The sequence below is a fragment of the Lactuca serriola genome, chromosome 2 (genome assembly GCF_051521515.1).
Source record: "Lactuca serriola cultivar US96UC23 chromosome 2, Lser_US96UC23_V15, whole genome shotgun sequence".
Lineage (NCBI taxonomy): Eukaryota > Viridiplantae > Streptophyta > Magnoliopsida > Asterales > Asteraceae > Lactuca > Lactuca serriola.
The window spans coordinates 140,462,316-140,488,560 of NC_136409.1; the positions used below are offsets into that span (position 1 = coordinate 140,462,316).

General features: G+C 37.5%; 2 protein-coding genes across 3 annotated transcripts; both read right to left on the reverse strand.

Annotated features, from left to right (window-relative positions):
* Positions 1 to 10,919: 10,919 nt before the first annotated feature.
* On the reverse strand, positions 10,920 to 12,282 carry LOC145086880 (ricin B-like lectin R40G3). Its single transcript, XM_079024726.1, has 4 exons — positions 11,816 to 12,282; positions 11,588 to 11,710; positions 11,238 to 11,466; positions 10,920 to 11,127 (listed from the first exon to the last, which is right to left on the reverse strand). Coding segments are annotated over exons 1-4 (774 nt in total). The 5' UTR covers positions 12,236 to 12,282; the 3' UTR covers positions 10,920 to 11,125.
* Positions 12,283 to 22,984: 10,702 nt separating this feature from the next.
* LOC145090468 (ricin B-like lectin R40G3) lies at positions 22,985 to 25,094 on the reverse strand. Of its 2 annotated transcripts, none has more exons than XM_079028662.1 (5): positions 24,845 to 25,094; positions 24,193 to 24,755; positions 23,982 to 24,104; positions 23,601 to 23,829; positions 22,985 to 23,218 (listed from the first exon to the last, which is right to left on the reverse strand). In XM_079028662.1, coding segments are annotated over exons 2-5 (915 nt in total). In that variant the 5' UTR covers positions 24,754 to 24,755; positions 24,845 to 25,094; the 3' UTR covers positions 22,985 to 23,216. The 2 variants fall into 2 exon arrangements, with proteins under 2 accessions (XP_078884788.1, XP_078884789.1); XM_079028663.1 differs by having other exon boundaries at positions 24,193 to 24,774.
* Between the last annotated feature and the right edge of the window lie 1,151 nt (positions 25,095 to 26,245).

Below are 26,245 nucleotides of genomic sequence, written 5' to 3' on the forward strand. Positions count from 1 at the left end.
CAAAACTCACACTTCGAAAACTTGGCGTACAGCCGTTCCTGCCTCAGAACCCCCAACAGCTCTCGCAGATGCTCCTCATGCTGCTCTCGGGTCTTGGAATACACCAAGATATCATCTATAAACACTATGATCGAGCGGTCGAGCATCGGTCTGCAGACCCGATTCATCAGGTCCATAAACACTGCTGGCGTGTTGGTGAGCCCAAACGGCATCACCACGAACTCGTAATGTCCATAACGAGTTCGGAATGCGGTCTTCTCTACGTCCTCCTCCCTGACCCTGACCTGGTGATATCCGGACCTCAAATCGATCTTGGAAAACCAAGATGCGCCCTGCAGTTGATCAAAGAGGTCGTCTATCCTTGGGAGTGGGTAACGGTTCTTCAACGTTAGCTTGTTTAACTCCCGGTAATCAATGCACATCCGGTGTGAGCCGTCCTTCTTCCGGACGAAAAGAATCGGCGCTCCCCATGGAGAGCTGCTAGGTCGAATGAACTGCTTGCCTAGCAGTTCCTGCAGTTGCGACGACAGTTCCTGCATCTCAGGCGGCACCAATCGGTATGACGCCTTAGCGATATGGGTCGCACCTGGCACCAGGTCAATCTTGAACTCCACCTGCCTCTCCGGAGGTATCCCTGGCAACTCCTCCGGAAACACATCTGCGAACTCCCTGGCCACTGGTACATCGGAGACCGAAATCTGATCCCTGACTCGCGTATCTACCACGTACGCTAGATAACCCATACACCCATGATGAATGTACTATTGAGCCCTGGCAGCTAAGCAGAAGCCTGAACCTACTCTGGTGCCCTCACCATATATCACCAGTTCTCCCCCACTTGGGGTTCGAACCACCACTCGTTGACCCTCGTAATCGATCATAGCACCGAACCTACTGAGCCAATCCATGCCCACAATCACACACACCTCCCCCATGGGAATCAGAATCAAGTCTATCGGAAAGGACACCCCGAAAATCTCCAAGTCACATCCTCGATAAATTGAAGAAGCAGAAACTCCGTGTTCATTAGCGATGGACAATCGCAACAGACACTCTAACTCGCCCATAGGCGTACTGAACTCCCCACTAAAAGACTGAGACACGAAAGACCGACTCGCCCCCGAGTCGAATAAGACCAAAGCAGGCAAAGAATTCACCAAAAACGTACCTAATTACAGGTACAACAGATAAGCATATAACAGATAAATAAAACAGGGTGAAGATAGAAACATACCAGCAAATACATCTGGTTCTGCTCTGGCCTCCTCTGCCGTAAGCTGAAAAGCACGGCCCTGAGCCTTCGGAGGCTCTGCCCTGTCTGATCTCCCGTCTGTGATCCTCAAGGTAGCCGGTGCTGCAGCCTGCACTGGCTTGGCGGTAAGTAGCGAACAGTTGGTCCTCATGTGGCCAACCTGGTTGCAGTGATAACATAACCTCATACCCTGAACTGTGGCAGCCTGGCGACAATCCTTCGCGTAATGCCCCTCCTTGCCACATTTGTGGCACCCACTACCAGCCCGACATACCCCAAAATGAACCTTGCCGCACTTCCCACAAGTGCCGCCCTGTTGACCCCCAGTCCTAGCATCGACAGTCTTAGGCTGCTTCGGCGCCGGCTGTGATAGTACTGGGGCCGGCCGCTGCTCCCTCAGCTGCAGCTCAATCTCCAACTCCCGCCACCTGGCGGCCTCCTGTAACTCTAGAAGAGTATCACATCGCTGGGTGGATACGAACTGTCGGATATCAGTCTTGAGCATACTAAGATAACGGGTCATCTGAGACTGCTCGGAAGCAAACTCTAGGCAAAACATCGCCCTCTCAGTGAACATACGGGTGATCTCCGTCACCGACTCTCCATCCTGTCTTAGACTCAGAAACTCCTGTGCCAAACGTTCCCGCTCAACCCTCGGGATGTAACGAGCGCGGAACATATCCCTAAATTGCTCCCAAGTAACAACAGCTCTTTGATCATCTGTATAAGCCCCAGTCGTAAGTCTCCACCAATCCTTGGCTCCAGACCTAAGCAGGTTAAGAGCACACCTGACCTTTTGGTCAGTAGGACACGAGCAGGTGAAGAAACACCCATCCACATCTGAAATCCATCCCATAGCCTTGATGGGATCTTTTGTCCCATCAAAAGTAGGGGGCTTCGTGTTGTCGAAGTCTCGGTACTGAAAACCCCTACCAACTTCTCCCCCTACTGTAGTTACAGCTGATGCAGCTGCTGCGGCGACGGTCTCTGCGAGGGCTACGTAACGCTCATCAAAATATTCCACCATGGCGGTCTTAATTGACCCGAACATTTCTGGCAATTCGGCCCAGAACAACGCAGCAACCTCGTCATGTAGGATTGCTCGAATCCTATCGTCCATCTCAACCGGCCTCATTTGGCCGATCGTCTCGGGTGCTGTCAGCTCCCCCTGTCTGCCCTCTCCTGATCCTGACCCGGATCCAGTCACAAAGCACCTAGTTATCACCATTCTGAAACACAGCACAAGGTATTAGTTAACTTCATACACAACAACTAGGGACCAATCCCCAATAAAACCCTGGGAGTTGTGACTTCCTTGTCACGCGTATGGGTCCTGTGCTTTCAGTAGTACGGGCCCATACTACCTTCCACACCTACCCATATTTGTTCCAAGTATCACCACAACGTCCTAACAATATATATAATCACATCGAGCACTTAAGTCTGGTTCCTAAAAGGATGCTAGACGACTCGAAATCGGCAGACTTATCCCAACAACCTTCCCACTCACGAAACTTCCACCAACCCTGCAGCACTAGTGCATGCTAGCCACACATAACGCTGGACCGATAGACTTTTGAATATTCAATTCTACCCTAAGCTCCCAATCAAAAAAGAACAGAACATAAGGCTAAATCAGACATTCTCAGACTATAAGGTCTTAATTATGTACAACTGTGATGCATAAACTAGATCACTACAGTAATGATGTCAATTTCATGTAAAGGAAACCCTAGGCTAGCAGGCACCACGCAATCAGGCAATTTTTATCATGCAATTCCTGAAGATCCCTAGCCTAGTACTAGCATGCTGCTCTAACATATCACAATATCAAATAACTGTATGGTATTTTGGGGTCTACTTACTGGCTCCGGCTGATCGTACACACTGCATCCTCCTTTACTTATTTTGAAAACCATTTAAAAACTATTTTGAAAATCTTTCCTTGATTTGAGACTGGATTCACATGAATGTTCCTCCAATTCACTCAAACCAAGGCTCTGATACCAACTTGTAACATCCAAAATTTCAAGCAAATTTAAACTTTTAAAAACATGTCATGTTCATCAAAAAATTACAAATTTAGTTTTCAAAACATTGATTATCAGAGTCTTTTCCCAGAAACATAACATAGTAGGAGGAGCTGTACGATCACACCTTGGCCTTGCCGCGATCCCCTGAGGTACCTGAAACCATAAACTAAAACTGTAAGCCCGAAAGCTTAGTGAGTCACCCCAAAATACCGATACACATACAGTCCACATAGCAATATCAACATTAGCGTATCATATCAATCAAAACAGATCAGCATACACTAGGTCCACAGCTTTTCAAGCTACACTACCCCCTGGGCCCTCAGTACGAGTCTGGAATGCCTACCGGGCCCTCAGCTCGTATCTAGAATGCCATCGAGCCCTTAGTACAAGTCTGGAATGCCTACCGGGCCCTCAGCTCATATCTGGAATACTTTAGGATTTGTTGGCTACCGCACGGAGCAGTACAACCTCAACCCATCCCACATAACATGTCGACATGTAACAGATAAATGCACATACAGATAATCAATCAATATCACAGGTAGTCCTACAGATCTACCAGACTAGCATATCAACTGGCATACATCACTAACTCAAACTCAACATATCAATAACTACTAAGATATCAAATCCAATGGGTTGGCCTTGGTGCCTTAGACCCCTTAGTAGAGTGAGGATAACTCACCTCGAAACGTCGACTCACAGAAATTAGTTCCAACCTTCGGGTTACTGTCACGAATCCCACCTCCTATATTGATTACGAATTGCATACATAAGATTCTGATCCTTCTAGAACTGTCCTCAAAAGTCAATAGATCAACTTAGGTCAATGGTCAAAGTCAACAATCAAGGTCAACAGTCCATGTTGATCTGACTCGCCGAGTTCCCTCGGCTACTCGCCGAGTTTCCTTGGCTTCCGGTGCACTCGCCGAGTCATCGAGTGACTCGTCGAGTTTCCCTCGTTTTTTGAGTGAACTCTAAAGCCACTCGTCGGGTTTCCTAAGCGAAACTCGACGGGTGCATACGTGGGCATATCCTTGGGAAAGTTCATCTGACTCGCCAAGTTGTTCATCAACTCGCCGAGTTTCATGACGATCTTCATCGGGCTCGTCGAGTTGTTCATCCAACTTGTTGAGTTGCACGGCTCCCTTTATCAGACTCGCCAAGTCATCCTTGTGACTCGCCGAGTCCATTTGGTCTTTTTCCATACAGACTTATTCTGAGCCATGCAGTGGCTCCAATTCATAGATCTAGGCTTCTATCGTATACTTATTACGAAAAGTCACGAACTTTACGTACATGCATTGCATTTAAGGCTCTAAATGCTAATTCTAAGCTCTTAATGGGGCTTCATGACCAAGAGGGACCTCATACATGATCAATTCTGAGACTTTATGTTTCTAGAGCTTAGAAAGGGTTCAGATCTGAAGTTACAACTTCAGATCCAACTCATTGTTCAACTTGTCAACCTTTAAGGTCCATAGAAAACTCTAGAACTTCAATAAAAGGAAAACTCACAGAAGAGATGGTAATTTAGGATACCTCTGGAAGTTGATAACTAAAAATATTGCTGATTTCCCCACCTAACCTGCTCCAACCTCCTCTTCCTTCAAGCCTTCTCCTTCAAAATTTTCAAATCAAGCTTCACACACTCAACAAGCACACTCGCTCGAATCAGGGAATCTCTAAGACTGTAAGGAGACCTAAGGGAGGCTAAGGCTCCTTTAAATAGGGACACAAACCCCGGGAATTAGGGTTTCACTTGCCAGATCCTACTCACCGAGTCCCACTAGTGGACTCACTGAGTCAGTCACTTTAGTCGCGATCCAATCCCGCTGCTACTCGACGAGTAGGGTAACTGACTCGTTGAGTAGGGCCAAAACCAAGAAACTATAATTTGAACAATACCTGAGAATCGGGGCGTTACACCGATATCATCCGGAGACCCGAAGCGAGTCCTGAAGCACCGAAAATCCCGAGAAGAAAAGAGTTTCTGAGCTGAAGCTTTACCCGCAAGAAGCCTGGTGTGTGAAGAGATCACAGTTTCACCGAAGAATACTACATTTAGAGTCGTAGTGCTATCCGATAATCATCTTATCAAGTGAGTGCGTATTCGCTTTCATATACACGATTTTAATACAAGTATTGATTGAATGTATTAGGTATATGTTTTATGTGAGTGTATTATTGATATCTTCTAAACGCATAGATATGATTTATTCTCTATGAAATATGTGTTTTGTGTATATGTATCATCTGTTATTTGGAATGAGTATTGAATGAACATGCAATACAGGTTTTAAACTATGTATAAAATATGTATATTTTATCTACTAATATGCTGGGTAGAACATGGGTAGATAGTTGGTGTGTGATGAAATAAAAAGATGAGAGGCCTCGATGTGATTGTGATCTAGTTGTCCAGCGGAATATGGATGACGACCACGAACTTTTCTAGACAGTTCAGTGAACGCTGACAGGCTCATAAAAAGAGTTCTGCATGGTTCTTTGACAACCAATCCATGTCGAGAATAGTATCAAACTTGGGCAAGGAGATACGAATCAAATTAGCAAGAACATTATAGCCTTCGTTTTCTATGACACAATTCCTATAGATTTTATCAGCAAGTAATGATATACTTCCCGCAGTATCTACGTGAAATGGTTGCGCGAGTGCATAGCGAGCAATTTGAAAGGAATGCATTCACGAGACACAAAAGAATCTGAGGCACCATAATCAAATAAGATGTGAGCAGGTCTAGAGTTGACAAGAAATATACCCATCACAACATTCGGGTCCTCGCGTGCCTCCTCTGTGGTAATCTGGAATGCACGACCCTTAGCTTTTGTCACCTCCTCCTTTTTAGTTGGAGTATTCTTTGGTTTTTAAACGGAAGCTTGACTTATCGTCGATTGTTGAACAGAAGCTTGACCTCCCGCCATTTGGCTAGTAAGAGTAGGACAAAAACGCTTCCTGTGGCTAGTAACACCACAAGAAAAGCATGTAACACTCTTCATCGGGCAAACGGGTTTTATGTGGCCCATTTCTCCACATCCATAACAGATCACAGATTCTTTTTCTGTTTTGCATTGGCCCTGGTGATTCTTTCCACATTTTTGACACGATGGTGATTGAAGATAAAAAGATTGTGACCTGTCGCGGCCACGAGGGGTATTTTAGGATTGCACTTGTTTACCAGTTTCAGATCGAACGGATTGAGCTGGTGGAATAGAGGAGATAGAAACAGCTTGATCAATACGTGGATACTTTGGAATAGAAAGAGTGGCACCACGTATCTCCAAGTCATGCTCATGTCTTCGGGCATACTCAACAGCTTTATCAAATGATAGAATATCTCGATGGCTTACGAAATCGTGGATTTCATATCGTAGTCCCTCCATGAATAACTGAATTTTCTCGTCTTCAGTTGGAATATACTTTGCAGCAAACCGTGTTTTCTGATTGAACTGAGTTTCATACTCATTCACAGTCATTCCTCCCTATTTAAGCTCGAGGAATTCTTTATCCAATCTCCTCCTCATGTATAGACATTTCCTAGGATAAATTCTCTTGGTCATACCCGCTAAGAGTTTATATGTTGCCTGCCACCAGACCAAGGCTTCTCCGATGAGCATTGCAGAAGCATAATTAGCCTTGTCTTCATTATCCACACGAGAGATACGAAATATTTTCTCTGTGTTCTGAATCCAAGTTAGAACAACTATGGGATTAAGGACACCATAAAACTTTGTAGCACCACCACTCTTGAAAGTTTTGAATGAAGGACGTCTCGTCTCTCCTTTTGAAGATTCTCTAGTGGCTTTCTCTTTGCCTTTATCATTATTCTTCTTGTGTTCTTCGAGAGTTTTCTGAATAATACCAGTGAGTTTACCCAAGAGTCGCTCCTCACGGGGGGATACTCGAGTATTTACTTCCTCGGGACGAGGATCTCCGCCCACTTCTAGTGTATGGCTACCTTCCTGTTCAGCCATTCTTCTGAAAATTTGGAGCAACATAGTATTTTAGAATATTAGGATTTATTATTACCTAATAATTTTAATTAAATATTTCATATGGTTTGTATCCATATACTTAATATGAATCCGTTCATATATTGAACTTCCGACGATTTAAGTCTAAATATCAATCGGTGGTATTTAATTCACCAAAACTACCGCTCTGATACCATGATTGAAAGACCCGAACTTTCATACTAAAGACATTATTATCACACCAAATTACTCCAAAACATGCTACATGCATATTCATAAAATAATATTTTACATTGATAGTTTAATTACATAGACTGAATACAAACCGACTATTAAGATTTTACAAAGTTGTATATATTACATACTTTTCCAGGAATACAATACAAAAACTATAATATTATCTATTCTACATCTTCTACCAGTACATGACTATATTGGATGCTTATCACCTGCAATAGTTTAAACATTGAGAGGGATTAGCGGGTGACGCTTAGTGAGTTCAATAACAGTTACAATATAACGCTATGCCATATACATATCAATATGACAGAAGCAAAGAGGGATAAAGAACAACAAATACATATGTGTATCATATGACAGACTTTCCACATCAAACAACACTCAATTTCAACTTGATATACATCAATAAAGCTTCAGCCCAAATGACACAGAAAATACAATTTCGGATTATCAGTTTGCTAAAATATACAGGCTTTCAGCCCTACATAGCCTTATGCCAATACCGGAAGTTATACGAGTCATGCTCTACATGGCCAAAGGCACAAAGCCAATACCAGAAACTTATACGAGTCATGGTCTACATGGCCAAAGGCATAAATCCGATATAACACAGGAGAGTACATTGAATATATAACACATAACATACAGTTGTCCCTATATTGAACTCACCGTGAAATAACCGGGGATTGAATGATAATTTGGGCAGCACTTTGGCTCTAAATATGACTTTTTATGACGAAACCGAGAATTTTAGTTGAAAACCGGCCTTACACGGGCAGAGTTTCGACTCGAAAATATAATTTTCTCGGGAACTTCAAAGCGTCGGGACTTGCTTCGGGTGTCGGGAATGATACCAGGGCTTCGGGGTGTTAGGGTAAATTTGGAGAGAGTGGAAGGTGTAAAAGTGTGAAAGAAATGAGATTTTCTAAACAAAAATATGACAACCTCGGTTTCTATTTATAAGACAACAAAGCTGCTGACTACGTTGGGCGTAAGTCCTTGGTACGCTGGGCGTATAACGAGGCAGTCTTCTACGCGAGGCGTACTCCTCTTACGCGGGGCGTATCTGCGAGGTGTCATCTGATCGAAACCCGGGCTCGTACATGGCAATCCAACTTGATACGTTTGCTTCGTGCGAGGAGAGAAGGACGTGGCCGACTTATGACCTTGCATGTGCTTCGTACGCTGGGCGTACCCTTCGGATAATCCTTGGATTTTTGATTTATTTTTATTTAAAAACTTCAAAAATTCATATATTTTCCATACGAGCTTTGTTTTTGACGTTCTTTATATCCATGCGTAGGTGAGATTATGCTCTACAACTTTCTAGACTCTGTTGGCTAATTTTGAATTCATCTTTAATATTATATTTTTAATGGGCCAGGATAGGAAAATTTCGTTAAAAATTCATAACTTCTTCATCCGATGTCCGTTTTCGTCTGTCTTTTTACCGTTGTATTATTATTGACGAGACCTTCGATTCTCGTTTAGGTTGCATCGGCTAAAAATGATTCGATCTTTATTTCGAGTTTTTTAGTTGTCTACTTCTATTCCGAAACTTAGAAAAATCATAACTTCCTCATATGAAGTCAGATTTGGACGTTCTTTTTATGAAAATTATCGGTTTAATGAGTACTACAAATTTCGTTTAGATCACTAAAGCTAAAAAGTAGTTTATCGAAAATTCACTTTTTACGCTGAATAGTTTATGCCGGTTTTGTCGCAAACCTTCGATTGGTCATAACTTCTTCATTATAAGTCGGATTTCGCTGAGGTTTTCGCATAAATGTTTCTAACGAAATTATCTACAATTTTCAATAATAAAATTTTACTTATTTCAAATTTTATATTTTCGTCAAATTTCAATATTTGACTTTTGATTGGAATCTCATAACACATCCAATATTTTTCGAGTAATTCTAAACATAGTTTTACTTTATTTCTAATAAAAACTATTTGTTAGAACTCAATGCTCAAAATCACATAATATTTCATAATATTATTCATTTTTAAAAGTTACAAAACACGATAACTGAACGTGTTTGTTACAAACGATCTCGTGAATATACACATCGTCCAACTTCTCGGCCAATGAACTCTCCCGAACCGCCAGGAAATGGGAATTCTTGGTCAATTGATCCACGATGACCCAAATAGCATCAAAACCTTTTGACGTCTTCGGCAACTTGTTGACGAAGTCCATCAGAATCTGCTCCCACTTCCACATGGAAACCTCCAGAGGCTGTCTCATGTTTAGGTTCAGCTAATACATAATGTGTCAAGCTCTTGTGATCCGTGTAAATGATACATCGGACCATATAAATATAATGCCTCCAAATCTTAAGGGGGAAAAACCACATCCCCCAACTCAAGATCATGCGTGGGATACCTCGTCTCATGCAGCTTCAGCTGTCGCGAAGCATAAGATATCACTCCTCTTCTCTGTATGAGGACCGCTCACAACCCAGTGATAGATGCATTACAGAAAACCATAAAATCCTCAATTCCCTCCGGGAAGGTCCAAACTGGGGCCTTGCATAGCCTCTGTCGAAGGGTTATTTTTTAAACACAAGTAATATTTTTAAATAGAAAAAAAAAATACTTCATTTTTTTTAATAAAACACAAATTAATTAACTCTCATATTTCGGCTTCACCATGTTGTACAACATTTAATAAACTGTTGTGAAGATTATTATCATATTAATGTTTATGGATTTAATATTTATTATTTAATGTGGAGATGCAAATGAAGCACATTAATAAATCAACATTAACTGAACTTTGAATTTTAAATAAGTCAGAGAAGAAATGCAATATTATTGAATAAAAAGCCAAATGTACAAAACATTGTGTGTGTATATATGTGTTTGTTTGTTGGAGTCTAACCATGTTAAACAATGTTTTGATACAGTTACCATTGTGTACTTTTGGATTTTATGGAGATTTCAGAACATCTCTATGTTTCGTTCTTTCAAAAATCAAAACCATTAATGGATGCCAATTTTTCATAACATTGTTTTACCTGATTTCTTTTAAATTTCTAATAGAACAAAGAAAGGTAGATTATATTGGTTAGTTTGGTTAACGAATCTTGTTATGACTTTTTTCAACTACTTATTATATCTTCCTCAACATATTCAAGTGTTTAGTTTAAACAAAAGTATTGTACCTTTTAGACTTTTTTTAACATCGTGAAAATAATTGGTTACTAAAGGATAAACCATTCAAATAGTGCTCATCAAATTATCATTAATAGAGATACATAAGAGCATCCCCAAAATGTTGTTATACTATTATCTAAGTTATACAAATAAATTGTTTTGTTAATTAAACTTTGAGATAATATAATTTACAAGTTATTGTAACAAATAACATGCAATACAAATTTGTAAAAAAGTTAATTAATAGGAATGTTTTTATAACCCATATAAGCCCCAAGTTACATATGTAAAGCAACATCAAACATGTCATTGTTATTCAAATATTTCATTGTTCACATATACACACAACACAAACACCAGTCACAAGAAACATAAAGCTTCCCACATGACAAATATTATATAGCTAGCTAAGACATCATCACATCAACATAATAGAATATCCTCCTGCAAATTCCATTCAAGAAAGTGATCATATATTAAAATTAGAATATAAATTAAGTATTGAAGAATAAATAATATGGAGTAAATAAAGTTTAACTTTTTAAGAAACTTACAATATGGAACAATGTTCCACCTTTGATTATCGCCTTTTTTCCATTCCCACAAAACAATTTTTGTCCCATCATGAACACCACCATGGTTTGCATCGCCATTAAAGGCATCTACATTGAGCTTGATATTGTTAACCATTCTTACAGTTCTATACCCATCACCTAAGTCCTTGCTTTCAGTCCAAAGAACCGATTCATCAAGTCTATTAGGGTTGTACTCAATCAGTTGAACCTGTTCAAGAACAATCAAGTTAAATAGTTTATAATCAATAAGAAATAAACAAGTTATGACATAAACAAGTTAGAGATCAAGTGATGAACTACTGATTATTGATAGAAGTAAAAGAGCATACCGGATGAGTTGCACCAATGGAGTGTTTCATGGCTTGATCAGTGGCTTTGTTGATCAAGGCAAAAGCGGGATAACCCTGTTCATCTTTCACCCTTGTGCTATACTTCAGATCTTTAACCCAATGCTGTTTGAAATTCAAACAAAAAATTCAACAAATTGGAGCAAAAATTGGAACAAGAACTAATCGAGTTTGTAATTTCAGAAACAGAAAACGAAGAATTGAAGTTACCTGATGAGGATCGGAGGGGTTAGACGGTGCTAGAATCACTTTACCCTCACGGATCGTGAGTGAGAAATCGGGTCTCGCCTTGGTGTAAACCCTAACTGTGGGTTTATTGTCAGTGTATTTTTCGGGGATTTTATGGTGATCGGTATGGTGGTGATTGATGACCGGAGGCATGTGGGGGATATGGTGAGTGTTCTCGTGATAGACATGGTGGATGGGTTGCGGTGGTGGTGGTGGATGGTGGTATTCTGCCGTGTACGGAGGAGGGTAGACATCAACACGGTTTGGAGGTGGTGGGTAAGCAAGATGAGGTGGAGGAGGGTAGTGAGGTGGTGGTCCACCGCCGAAGTGTGGTGGAGGTGGGTACGGTGGTTCGTCGTCACGGCGGTGGTGGTGGTGGTGGTTGTGTCCGTATGGATCCATTACTTGAAAACAAAGCTGAACTGATGAAGTTCCTCCGCAGGCAACGCCCAAACTTACATAGGGGAGATGAGAATATGCTACTTGTACAATATGCTATAGAAATTGTACATTACTTTGAATTTTACTAGTTGTTGGAATATGTTCTCAACTCAATATCACTTCCACAATTACGATTATACCCTTAGTGTTAACATGTACACCATGTTGTAAGAATAATTAAAAATATATTTATAAGGTTAACATAGTAAATTTATGTTGGTATAAATATTTTGGGAAAATAACGTGTCGTACTTGAATTTTTGGTAGATTAGCTAACAAGTAAAGACCACCTATTATTAAATGATACATGTATTTGGTATGGTAGTTTTGTATTTTTTTATTTGTGTATTTTGTTAAAATTAACTATCAAACTATGCATTCTTAAAATTAAATAAAATTAAAAAAAAGTTACAAGCCCTTAAAATTTATATTAAATTTTTTTAATTAAAATGAGATTTTTAAGCTCTTGAAATCATAGTTCCAAACCAAGGAGGTGTTTCGTTTAGTTTTTCACAGCCAAAAGTCCTTTTTTTTTTAAAAAAAAAAAAAAAAAAAAAAAAAAAAAAAAAAAAGATATTTGGCAAAACTAATTTTAAAAACTACTTTTTAAGTTTTTACACAAAGAAAATGAACTTTTTGAGTCAGAAAATCCTGACTTTTTGTAACTTTTCTAAAAAGGATTTTTGAGCTGTGAAAAGCTAAGCCAAACACCCCGAAACTTTATTTTAATTCAAAGTTTTTGTTAAAAGTTGCCACTGTTAGAACGCTTTGTTTTGGAATATACCTTAAATCACTATATTTTATCTATATCTTATCACATTATAATTTGTAAACAAGTTAGAGTGGCGTTTGTTAAAGATCACAATAATACGTTTTGATATTCGACCATATGAGGCGATAATAAGATGTTATATCGTGTCTTTTTTATGTTGAGCATTAGATTCGAGTTTTTATGACTTGACTAGTATGGTTCATAATCATTTAGTTATCATTTCAGGGTGAGACATGAAAACAACAAACCAAGGAATCTTGATTTTTTAACCTATCCCTTGATTTACTGGATGAGACAATAACTTATCAGAATCATTTTTGTGGTTTTGTTCATGTTTAAGGTTCTTTAATTTGTGCACATTTGAGCATTTACCTTGTTATATGTGTTCACACATTGCTATTGTTATATGTGTTCAAATGTGTATAAAAAAATAAAGTTAACTAAACGTGAACAAGACGAAAAGATAATTACTCTTCCACGTCATTTTCCATTTACCAGATAAATACACATAAAACCCTCAAATCTTTTTAGTTTTAGTTAGACTTGACAATTTGTATGTTCATGTCATGAAAACATGTTAACTACGAATTTAACACGATACGATTACACAATAAGAAATAAACTTTAGCTCATTTTTCAAGATCTATTCGCGTCGCATCGTGTCTCTCAGTGATTCGTGTCTCGAATTGCCGGATCTAGTTTTGGTTAATTCATCATCTCATGATAAATTAACAAACTAGTCCTTGTAATCTTTATTTTTTCATCTTAAGTTTAAATCATATCTTGTTTGTAACAAAAAAAGGAACTGCTATTTAAAAAATATCACTAATTTCTTGTGACCATGAACATATTTCCAACATTTACAATAAATAACATTAATGTTATATTTGATGCACTAGCTGAAAGGCGAGTTGTTAGTTGAAAAGTTAGTTGATAGCTAAAAAACTAGTTATTAAATAAAAAGCTAGCTGATAGCTGAAAAGGTAACCGATACAAAATGTTGTTTGGTAAAATTGGTTGAAAAATATAAAATACATAGAAAGAAATTTAAAAGAATATGTTTCTATAGTTAATTAAGGGATATATTTGAAAAGTAAAAAACTCCTAAAAAGCTAATATAAATACTTTTTTAAAAAACTAATTTATAATCTACTTTTTGGCTTGCCAAAAATGACAAATTAAAAAATCTCAAAAAATAAACTACCTTATTAGTTAGCTGCAGTGCTCCAAACACAGGCTAAATCATCAAAACCTACAACTGTTCATAGTGAGTTCTAATATAGATGCTAGAAAGAAAACACCTTTAACCTGTTTCTGAAATCGAATCATGACTTGAGGCTTTGAAATCGAAAAACAATCCAAGAAATTGCAGCTTCAATTGCTTAATCCCGGTCACAAGTATAGTCGACTCTCTATTGGTCAAACTTTCCCACACAACCTATACATCACACTTAACGTTGTCTTAACCTTTTTCACCTATATGCAAGACGGCCCATATGAGAAGCAATTCAACAACCTAATTTTTTTTAGCATTCTATAACGTCATGGTGTTTACTTTAAACATGTTCATTTAATTTAGCAGAAAATGCAACGACAGTCTTATGTTATTTCAAACTTAAAAATTAACCACCACATTATCATCTTTTAAAAACAACCCAATCAAAATCATTTGAGTTTAAGGAAAGCAAAATGGAACAAAAGTAACAACCAAAACATGTCAAAGTGGTATCGCCTAAGAAAAAACATACTACCCAAAAATAAGTGTCCCCAAACTCACCAATACATGCTCCTAAGCTACATGTACTAACCCACAGGCACAAAATACAAGAAACAAGTGTCAGCTCCTGTTGAGTGAGTTAACAAAAGTTGCATACAGTTAGAGGGAAACTTAGAATTTCAAAACATGTCAACAATTCAAGTTACGACAAAACATATGATGCAACAATTATCACATACATATTTTTTCCATATGTTATCACCAAGAGCATAATTCACCTCATATCACCAATTTCATATTTTATTTAATAAATCACTAGATATCACCGAATTCCTCATTTATTATATAGTTCACCACACATCGCCAAATACCAATATGATGAAATATAATTCATCAATCATCACCAAATATAATTCACCAAGTAACACTAAATATAATTAACCTAATATCATTAAAGGCACCTTATGATAAGCATGAGTCTCTTAGTGCTTCCTAACCTAAGAGAACTATATGGCTCACTACTTGTGTGCCTACACCGATAAATGCTCTAAGTGGCACATGACTTCCACCCGAAACACCAAACCCGAGACTGATGTGAATTAAGAGCATTTGATTTGGCATGCGGAATTGAAGAACACAAAGAACACAGTGATTTGGGTGTCTAATAGATGTATTCAATCATGAAAGGTGTTACAAAAAATTATAAGCTAGATCTAGACAAATAAATAGCTCACACTCGCACTCTCAATGTTACATCTCTCAAGCATACCTCTACAAGTGGTATGAAATCCATTATATATAAAGGTGTTTACATCTCTTTCTCTCTCTCTCTCTCTCTCTCTCTCTCTCTTTCTCCCTCTCTCTCTCTCTTTCTCTTTGTCTCTCTCTCATGTCATAAGGCATCACTACCACATGCAAGTGGGTCTATAAGAGTCAAACCATTACAAAGTCATTCATGCATAATGTTGCACCCTAACATTCTCCCCCTCAAAGTTAGGAATGGATGACCCGCTTCAATCTTCGAAAATTAAGCAACTTCACGAACCAAGCCTCAAGCATAACACATGTAAAAATGAACTTCAAATCTTCAATGACCTTCCAATCCGGGTTCTAGAGTGTGAGACCATACAAACCGAGCATAAAAAGGCAATTAGGAGTATCCAAACCTCCACAAAATTACCCAAATTTGAGCACAAAATCACACCCTAAAAATCTTATATAAGTCCAAACCCATCATAAACTAATCATTTCCGAATCTCAATCAAATAACTTCGTAAACTTCAATTGCTAAAGGTCACTTCGGTCTTTAAGTCCGCATAATATGAAAAATTCAACTTTCGAATTCTCATACTTAATTCTCTCCCCCTTTTATAATCAAAAAATAATTATAAAACCAAAAATGAATTAGAAAGTGCTCAATTTGAAATTTTCTATACAAAACTCCCCCTTAACACATGGCATAAACATTTTTGCATAAATCGAGAAAATCCAAAAAAAATATCTCAATTTTCGAATTCGTTCTCGGACCGCCTTTGACGAATTTTTAAAAGTTTGGGTAGAAACTATCAATTTCGAAATTCTGCAGTGACCTGGTGCGCCCAAAACAACCTTAGATCCGAAACTTTACCCCAACTGCGAAATTGGGCATAAAGTGTTAATTCACATTAACTGCAGGGACCCTGTTTTGAATATCTTCCCATTTCTCATACTCTTCAGCCCAATGTGGAAAGTGGGTAAATTCTACCAACTTGCAAAAACTACAGGTGCTCAAAATGGAAATTCAGCTTTTAACACAATTTTGTGTGACTCCATGTCGAAGGTGGCTTAGTATTCCCAATTCGTTGATAGTTGAGGGATTTGAATCGACACTTTCTGTTTCTTCTTCACTGCATTCATTATCAAGTTACAATCAAGGACATTTGACCATAGCAAGTTGATACCCATTATGAAGGTATCTTCGACTTCTAAACACTGGATTTTGATACCTTCTCAATCGATATTAGCAACAATTGCAAGCTTCTCCTCCATGCATGGTACCTTGATGATGGCACACTTATTGGAGATTCAGAGGAGGTGGCCAAAGCGTTGGACATCATTACGGTGATTGGCCCAAAATTGGGCCTTCAACTGAATATCAAGAAAATCGAGCTCTTTTGGCCCTCGTGCGACGGTAGGAAGCTACGTGAGGGGCTATTCCCGGCTGACATCGGGAGGCCATATTTGGGGGTGAAACTTCTTGGGGGAGCTGTTAGTAGAGATGCTAGTTTCATTAGCAGCTTAGCCATAAAGAGAGCCGAAACGCTGTGAATTTGATGTGCCTTCTTCCTCAATTGTCTGACCCTCAGAGTGAGCTCCTTCTGCTTTGGTCTTGTATGGGTATTGCTAAGCTTTTCTTTGGGCTGAGGACGTGCCAACCCATTCACATGGAGGAGGCGGCAATATTCTTTGACAATGGGCTGCTCGTGGCCATTGAGGACATTATGGTTTGTAGTGGCCCTTTCTTTGGTGACCTACAATGGCGCATTGTTTCCTTACCCATCAGGTTTGGTGGTTTGGGTTTATACTCGGTAGAAGAGGCTACTTCATATGCTTTTGTTGCCTCAAGGGCCCAAACTTGGGTATTGCAAGACCACATCTTACGGGATAGCGGCATATATGGTATGGATTCTGATTATGATGGTGCCTTGGCTTCTCTTCGTAACAAGCTTCCAGATTCTGACCTTAGCAGTTTTACTACTAAAGACACCGCCCCCCCCCCCCCTAAATCCCAGAGTACGTGGGCGAGTGCCCTTTTTCGTAAAATTGTCCAAGATATGGAAGTTTATCTCGACATGACGGCCCGTCAGAAAACGGTTTTCCAGTGCTTACGTGCACCACATGCCCAAGATTTTCTTCTTGCTATCCCTATAGATGGGATTGGCCAACATATGTCTCATGTGGAGTATCCTACTATCCTCAAATATCGACTCATGATTCCAATATTCCCAGCTGACAAGATATGTCCGGTGTGTCGCAAGGCATGTTTGGACTCCTGTGGAGAGCATGCAGTTCACTGTAAAGAACTCCCGGGGTTCAAATACAAGCATGATATGGTCAGAGATATTTTTTTGATATATTTAAGCGTGCAGGAGTTTCTGCTAAGAAAGAGGCACCTGTGAATTTCTTGACTGACCCGACAGAAGGAAGGTCAACCCTTAGACCGGCTGACATTTTGATTTTTGGATGGGTCGGAGGGAAACATGCATGTGTGGACCTTATAGTGGTATCCCCTCTCGTGGGCTTGAGGGCGGGGGGTTTCACGGCAGGACTAACTGCTTTAAAAGCTGCTACAGGTAAAGTCAACAAACATGAGAAATCGTGCATGGAAAATCAACACGTGTTCATACCATTTGCGTTTGATACGTTTGGTTTCCTTGCACTGGATGCGGTAGAGCTTCTTAATAGAGTACAACGGATCATGCATTGCAATGGTATATCCCCTAGTTCTATGAATGTAGTCTTTAAAAGATTGAGCTTTGCTATACAAAAAGGCATAGCGGCGCAGCTTGTTGCCCGTTTGCCATCTCACTTGTTGTACGATGATAATTAAAATATAACAAGATAAATAAAAAAGCCATAATCTTCATTCTCGATGCAAACTATAAATGCATAGCGAAGGTACCAAATCTCGATCCATAGATGTCAAACTCGTCTATTTTCACTACTAGAAAAACAGCCTTTTACGATGCTCATTGCGCGTCGTAAAAGGCTCAGACGACGCGCAAATGCGCGTCAAGGAAGGCCCTGTCATAAAGAGAGACAACGCGCTTTTGCACGTCGTCTATAGACGACGCGCATTTACGACACTCATTTACGACTCGCAATTACGACGCTCGTTTACGACACGCAATGCGTATCAAGGAAGGCCCTGTCATAAAGGAAGACGACACGCATTCGCGTGTCGTAACCTTACGACGCGCGTGTTAATGACACGCAATGCGTATCAAGAAAGGCCATGTCATAAATGAAGATGACACACATTTTTGCGTATCGTAAATTTAAATTTTTAAAAAATATATATTTATATATTTATGAATTTTTAAATTAAATTTGCATTTAATGTGTCATAATAGAAATAAAATACCATATACAAAAAAATACAATCCATTGCATAAAATTTAATGTCATACAATTCTATTTCTTACAATAAATATAATTTGTATCCATCTAATCTACTCTATGTTTCATACTAACAATTGAAATGAAGAATGCAACAATTGCATTTTCAGCATCTTATCTCTTTCAACTTGAGCTTTCTTTTCCACTTCTAACTCCAGGGCTATTCGCTTTCATCAACCCTGTAAACACAACACAAAATCACTTGTCATTTTCATTCTACTTTTAAAATTAATTCTTACTAGGACATTCTACTTTTAAAAACTCAAAACCATTACTTGTTTGTGCAGTTTAAGCTCCAACACGACTGCTAAAGCTCAAAACCATTACTTGTTTGGAGTATGTACAAACCATCACTTGTTTGTGCAGTTTAAGCTCCAACACGACTGCAAAAGCTCAAAACCATTACTTTTTTGGAGTCTGTACAAACATAAATGTCATCAAACAAGTGAACATGTCGTGCAGAGAATAACAACATACTTTCATAAATAAATAAAATTATGTTTATTTTCTTGCATTTAACCTACAACACAAAACTTACCTACATTATGTGCTGGTAAATATCATGCACATGTTTTCCAAGTTTCAGGTTGGGAAGAAACACTATCAACAACACATAGTATGTATCAAAAGTTGGATCATAGTAGTAATTTTCCAGCACAAAAGTAGTAGTAATAGAAAAAATACACTCACACACATGAAATGAAAGTGTTGGTTGGGTATTTCTAGCATTAGAAAATAACCCACTTGACATTCTCCTTGAGAGTAGGTAGGGTTCTAACCACAGTAGCATTTGGCCTTGGCACATGGTGCTCCTTGTCCCACCACTAGCACCAACAACATCAACAGAACCATGTAGACTTGTACCTGAAAGGTAGCCAAATGAGCATAGTATGTGTGTGGTATTTACCAATAGACACAAAATGAGTGAACCTTGAATACCTGTCTAAACATAATTTAAATAATTAAAACAAATCTTACTTAATTCAAAAATATAAAACAAAACAAAAGAAAAAGACTGATCAAAATGACACAAATATTGACATACGTGTAACACAGGTTGTTTGTGAGTGATTGCAGAGTATCAACATTCACAATATGCAGATTCTTATAATGAACATTCTTGTGATTGAAGAAATGGAAAGACATGTACCGTAAAACATAGTGTTGACATGTGAAGCCTTTTGGAGGCAAGATCGAACGCATTCAAATATTTTTCTTCCATAACTTGCAGTGCCTAAATTTACAAATTTTAACAAGATATGAACCAAAGGGAAAAAAGTCATTTTTTGCAACACAAATGGATTTAGTACCTGACTACACAGACTTTAGCTACAACTGCTCTTGCAATGGTTTTGGTTTCATTCTAAAGGGTATTCAAGTAATACTTGTTCAAGCTTTAATTAATTAAGACTTTAGCTACAACTACTCTTCCCAGTCAAAACGTAAAACATAAGTTCAATAACTTTAATTAATTAAGAAACAACTTTAATCAATAACTTTAATTAATTAAGAAACAACTGATTAGCAATGAGTCAATGACTTAATCAGTTAGTGAACAATAAATACATAAATACTACATAGAAATTGAGAGACACGAGATTAGAATGACACAATAGTTTTTAATGACATTAATTATGACACAATAGTTTTTAATGACATTAATTTCTATATCAGTTACAATATAGATATCACAGAGAGTCAGAGACAACTAACGTACGTTAATTTCTAACTTCCAAGTTCTAACCATCACAAACATTGAGATGGAGAACGAAAGAAAACAGAGTATATAAAAAATCTGGTATCTTTGAGAAATTGAGATATCACAGGGGTATAAATGTCGGATACAAAAACTCTGGGTAATACATTGAGATATCATCATATCAAAGGGGCATAACTGTCATATATGATATAACTATACATACAAAAAGCTGCCGTCGTTGAATAAGTCGCAAGGGAGGCTTGGTCGGGAGACGAGACTAGAGAGTATGATGAAGCGATGAGATGTGTTCTCTTGACTTAGTCAACTAAAAACCCTAAAACGTGGCTTTTTATACCAGATTTAAAAAAATAAAAAATAAAAAATAAAATTAATCTCCTAATCGCTACGTCGCTTTTCAGTCGCCATGAACCTCATAGCGACAATAAGTCGCCTCGCCTCGCTAATCGCTATAGCGACCATGACGATCGCTATTGACATCAATGCTTTCATTTAATTTTATCTTTTTATACCAGATTTAAAAAATAAAAAATGAAGAAAAATAAGTAAATCATAATAACAACAAAATAAATACTTTAAATTAAAAAAAAAGGTAGGAAAAACCTTTGTGGTGTATAAACCATCAAGCTCAAGAGCCGAACCAGCAACAACAACAACTTCTTTATTTGCCCCTTTAATCTGTATATATGGCCCCGGGACATCTTGCAAATGATCAAACTCCATTAAAAGCTACAAGGGCAAAATGGTCATATTAAAAAAAAACTAAGTGTTAGATTTAACAAAAGAAACCACGAGGACTGTATGTGCAAGAAAATAAAAAAATTCAGATGACCAATTCTGTAATTTTACACATAAAAATATTTTACCTTTCCATCTTGGTAGATATATGCAGATGCTTTAATGTAAGCTACAACATGATACCTGAAAACCATTTTAATAGATAAAATATTTATATAAAAGATAATAATTGCTTCATATAAAACCAATGTATTTTAATTTTTTTGAGAATAATGGTAATAAAGCAAGATACTCCTCTGGGATGTTGTTCTGTCTCCTCAAGAATGCATATGTATAACATTTGAGAGAGGCATGGGCTGTTAATAGTCTAATCTTGATCTAGAAAAAAATAGTGGTAGAATTAGTAGAAATTCCATCTGAAACATCTATATCAAGAAAGAAGATTAAGCTAGTGTTTAATATGATGAAATTGTTCAACGAATTTTATTTTTTCTGATGGAATGGAAATGAGCATGCTTGAAGAAATGTGATTCCCTCCATCAACAAATTTTAGCATTGAGACAAAAGCACATAAACTTTTTTCTTGGCTACCAGATATACGTCTGAAGATCTCAAAGAGACATTCATCATGAAGGGGATCAATGGTGCTTTGTTGCTTTTTGAAGATTTTTCCAGAGAACACAAATGGGGCACTGACTCTTGACCTCTTGCGAGGGGGGAAGTACACATCGACCTAGGCTTTAAGGTTTTTCACACCTTTTTTCAGATTCTTGATGTTTACATTTCTTCAGAGAAGAAGGTTAATGGAGTATCAGATTGGTACAGTGTTCTTGGTGTGGACCAAATGAAAATTTCGGGTTGTCACAAAATTAACATGAAATCCAGGTCATCTCACGTATATATTGGCCCTAACTTACCCAAAATCCCATGCGTAATTCTTTTTCCAAATTCTTTGATAAATAACCACTGGTAGTGACATACTAAACCCTATTTTATGAATTTATAATTATGACATTCCATTCAACTGTTTTTTTAATTAATTCCCATCATTCAACGTCTTTAAAGTACAAATAAAACTTATATTTTCACTAAAAATAAACTGCCAACCAATTTATCGACATTCCACTCTAGCTGATTGTGATTTAAACATATTTCTTACATAAAACAATGCTCTTTCAATACATTTCTTGCCTTCTATAACATTATCTTAAAATATCGTACATTGAGGCCCATATATTCGAAATTACCTATTTAAGCATCATACTTCAAGCTTTGCTAAATAATGGCACAACCATTATGACTGCTTATGTGAAATCTATAATCACTATGATATATTACAATTACATCTAAAGTTAGTTCTTGGCAGATTAAAATCCATTTATACATTTTTCATGTCGAAAATATACCACTTATAAACATAATTTCATAACTTGAGACTTTTAACAAATAAATTACTAACAACTTGGGTACCCTTGAATATACATGGTCAATATATTTTTGGAGTCTTATAATTATGGTAAGGCGTGTTAGTATTCAATGATATGAAGTTTAATAACCATTAAATTCTTCAATAGAAAACAAAACTTTTAATTATTAAAATATGATGTCTCGTTGAATTTGTAAAGTTTAATGCATTTTAAAGTAGGATTATATGTGTCAATCCATTAAAATCTAACAAGTTTAATATGTTACGGAGGCCCGAAATAACATATAAAAATATCCAAAACAACACTATCCATAGGTACTTAAACATGTGATCATTCGAAAAATACATGAACGCCGAGTGCCATGGAACATAGCATGCTCATGGTCGAAGATTAAGCTCCACACTAACACGCAATCCTGCACAAAACCATAACATAAAGCAGGGGTTAAGGACCAATTGCATAAGTTGATAAACAAATCGGCATTACAAAATAAGGTAAAAGTTGACAAGAGAGCATGCATTTTTTTTATCATAAAGATCGTTTGATAGATCAAAAAACCAAATGGTTTCAATCTTTTTAATTTTAATGTAAGATTCTTTAACAATTAAGAGACAATATGAAGGTCCAGGTAACTTTTCAATCGAACCATTACTAGAGTTTATATAACAATCCCTTATTTCATAACAAGATTATAACAAAACCCTTTTCTTTTTAAGTGAAATTTGGCAAACAAATAAATAAATAAATTGATAAATATGGAAGAATATTATTGAGTAAAGTTTGCGCAAAAGACTTACAATACGGGAATATGATCCACTTTTGGTTATCGCCATCATTCCATTCCCACAAAATAATTTCAGTGCCGTCATGAACACCACCATATTCTTTAACACCCTTACATGCATCTAGATGAAGATGAATATTGGTGACTGTCCTAAATGACCTATAACCATCACCCAAGTCATTGCCCTCACTCCAAAGAACACTCATGTCGACTTCATTAGGGTTGTATTTCTTCAGCTGAACCTGAGAAATAATTTACAAGTACACACACACGTGATAAGTGATTTAAAGTTTATATATATTATTACACTAAGCATAATCAATCACTTTCATTCAAAACATGATAAAAAGTTATTTTTTTTCAATTTTTAGCCGACAAAAGTAGAATGGCATACCGGATAAGTTACACCGATTGAAAATTTCATAGCTTCACCGGTGGCTTTGTTGACCAAGGCAAAAGCGGGATTACCTTTTTCATCCTTAATGCTCCTACCAAATTTCTCATCTTTGATCCAATGCTGTTTAGATGTCAAACAAATTGGTGTTGGTGAAACAGTTTGAAGAAAGAGCAAGATCATATACAATCAGAAACTGAAAACAAGAAACCTGGTGAAGATCAGAAGAATTAGTTGGAGCAAGAATCACTTTTCCATTACGTATAGTGAGAGAGTAATCAGTTTTTGCCTTGGTATAGACCCGAAATGTGGGTTTATTGTCCATATAATTTGTGGGTGGACGGATAATCGGAGGAATGTGAAGGTTGTGGTGGCAGCTGCTCACGGGAGAGACATGGTAGAAAGGTTGCGGTGGTGATGCCAGAAGGTGGTACTCTGGGAGGTAAGAATCAAAAATTTCAGGCGGTTGTTCATTGTGTCCGTTAGCAATCGGATTTGGTGGTAGTGGAGATTCATCATCACAGCCGGGGCAGGAGGCGTTGTGGTGATTGAGACGAAGGTGGAAGAAGAGGTTGGAAAGGCAAATCAAAACATCTTTGTAACTTCGAAACTCATGGAAAGGAGGTGGAAGAGGAAAAAAGGGTGGTTGTTCACGGTTGTAATGGTGGTTTACGTGAGGTGGTGGAAGTGGTTGTTCATAATGGTTACCGGTGTTCATCGGAGGTGGGTATTGTGGTTCCTTGTCATTGGATTGGTCGGTGGTGATGGTCATTTCTTGAACACCACAAATAAACTAGCAGTTAGAAACTAAACAACGTTAGAAATTAGAATTATCAGAAATTAATTAATTAACCATGATTTACCTTGGATTTGTTCGGAGATATACTCTCAGCAGCCAAAGATCTATTCACTACGGTGGTTTCTTTATTGAATTTCGCTGTTGCTCATTTATGAATCTGTTAGTTCTCCTCCACATGCGACGGGAAACCGTGAGGATTGGTCCTTATCGTTTTGGTGTCTCTCCATCTTATTTGGGATGCAGGAAAACAGTTTGGGGTTTCTTGTTTCCCAACAAAGATGCGTTGAGAGGTTTTTTCGTTCTCATTTGCTAAAATGTACTATTTTAGAATGGGATTTCCACAAAATACCACTTCTTGTTAGATATTAATTAGATAACAAATAATACTTTTTACTTTTTAAAAAAGATGGTTTTTACAAATACTACTTTCCTAACCTGTTTAGGACACCCACCCGTCGTAAGCCACCCCTATTAAAATGAAACCTGATATACTCACCACCTATCGAAATAACAATATTACATATTTCATAGTAATCGAGTGAATTACATGATAAATTAAACAAATTAATATGTTGTAGTAGCAGGAACAAACTATGATAAAGCCATAAGTTATATCATAGATGTTGTAGCATATATGTGGCAAATGAGATGCAGCTTCGATTGATGTTGAAGGTGGCACAATAATGTCTGCATAGAGGCGACAATGTGGAGGTTGAAAGCGACATTGTGGAGAAAAAAGGCGGTGCCAATGGTGGAGAATAAAGATGGTGGTGCTGATTCTTCAGAGAGGAGGGGAAGGTGGTGGGTTTAGGTTTACCGGTAGATAGAGTTTATTTTCTGATAATAAAAGAAAGTTGAAAACAAATGATATATATATATATATATATATATATATATATATATATATATATATATATATATATATATATATATATATATATATATATATATATATATATATATATACTAGCCGTTTACCCGCACAAAGCTGCGGTGACGAATAATTTGTTTTGATTATGGTTTAAGGTATTGAGTTTAGGTTTTGTTTGTTGGTGAACAAAACCACAACCAGTTAAAGTTTTGTTTAATTGATTGGTCATAATCACTTTTCCGCTTGTTGTTTGGTTAAACAGGTAGTCGTTTTCCATTCATCGTTCGATTAATCAGTTTAATGCAATGCCTGAGTATATGTATGAAGGTGTAGTGTTACCTTGTATGCTCTTCTTTGTGGGACTCTTCCTTTTATTGATCAAAATATTCCTAATTTTTCAAGAAACCTAAGATTTGAAAATTCAATAGTTTATAAATTCCCATTTATACCCTTCTTCTTTCTTCTAGGATGTTGAAATGAACTTTAAAAAAAAGTGCACATGAGATTCCTTTATAATACATTAGATGGAGGTTAGACTCATCATTTCAACTATGACTCGAAAAATCCACTTAAGTACAGTATTCTAATATTATT

Excerpts from the sequence above, each read along its gene's own strand:
- LOC145086880 (XM_079024726.1), bottom strand. The coding sequence starts at position 12,235 with ATGGATCCATACGGACACAACCACCACCACCACCACCGCCGTGACGAC. Across the intron at positions 11,711-11,815 it reads ACCCCTCCGATCCTCATCAG|CATTGGGTTAAAGATCTGAA; the intron begins GTAACTTCAATT and ends AATTTCAAACAG. Across the intron at positions 11,467-11,587 it reads CCATTGGTGCAACTCATCCG|GTTCAACTGATTGAGTACAA; the intron begins GTATGCTCTTTT and ends GTTCTTGAACAG.
- LOC145090468 (XM_079028662.1), bottom strand. The coding sequence starts at position 24,753 with ATGACCATCACCACCGACCAATCCAATGACAAGGAACCACAATACCCA. Across the intron at positions 24,105-24,192 it reads ATTCTTCTGATCTTCACCAG|CATTGGATCAAAGATGAGAA; the intron begins GTTTCTTGTTTT and ends ACATCTAAACAG. Across the intron at positions 23,830-23,981 it reads CAATCGGTGTAACTTATCCG|GTTCAGCTGAAGAAATACAA; the intron begins GTATGCCATTCT and ends ATTATTTCTCAG.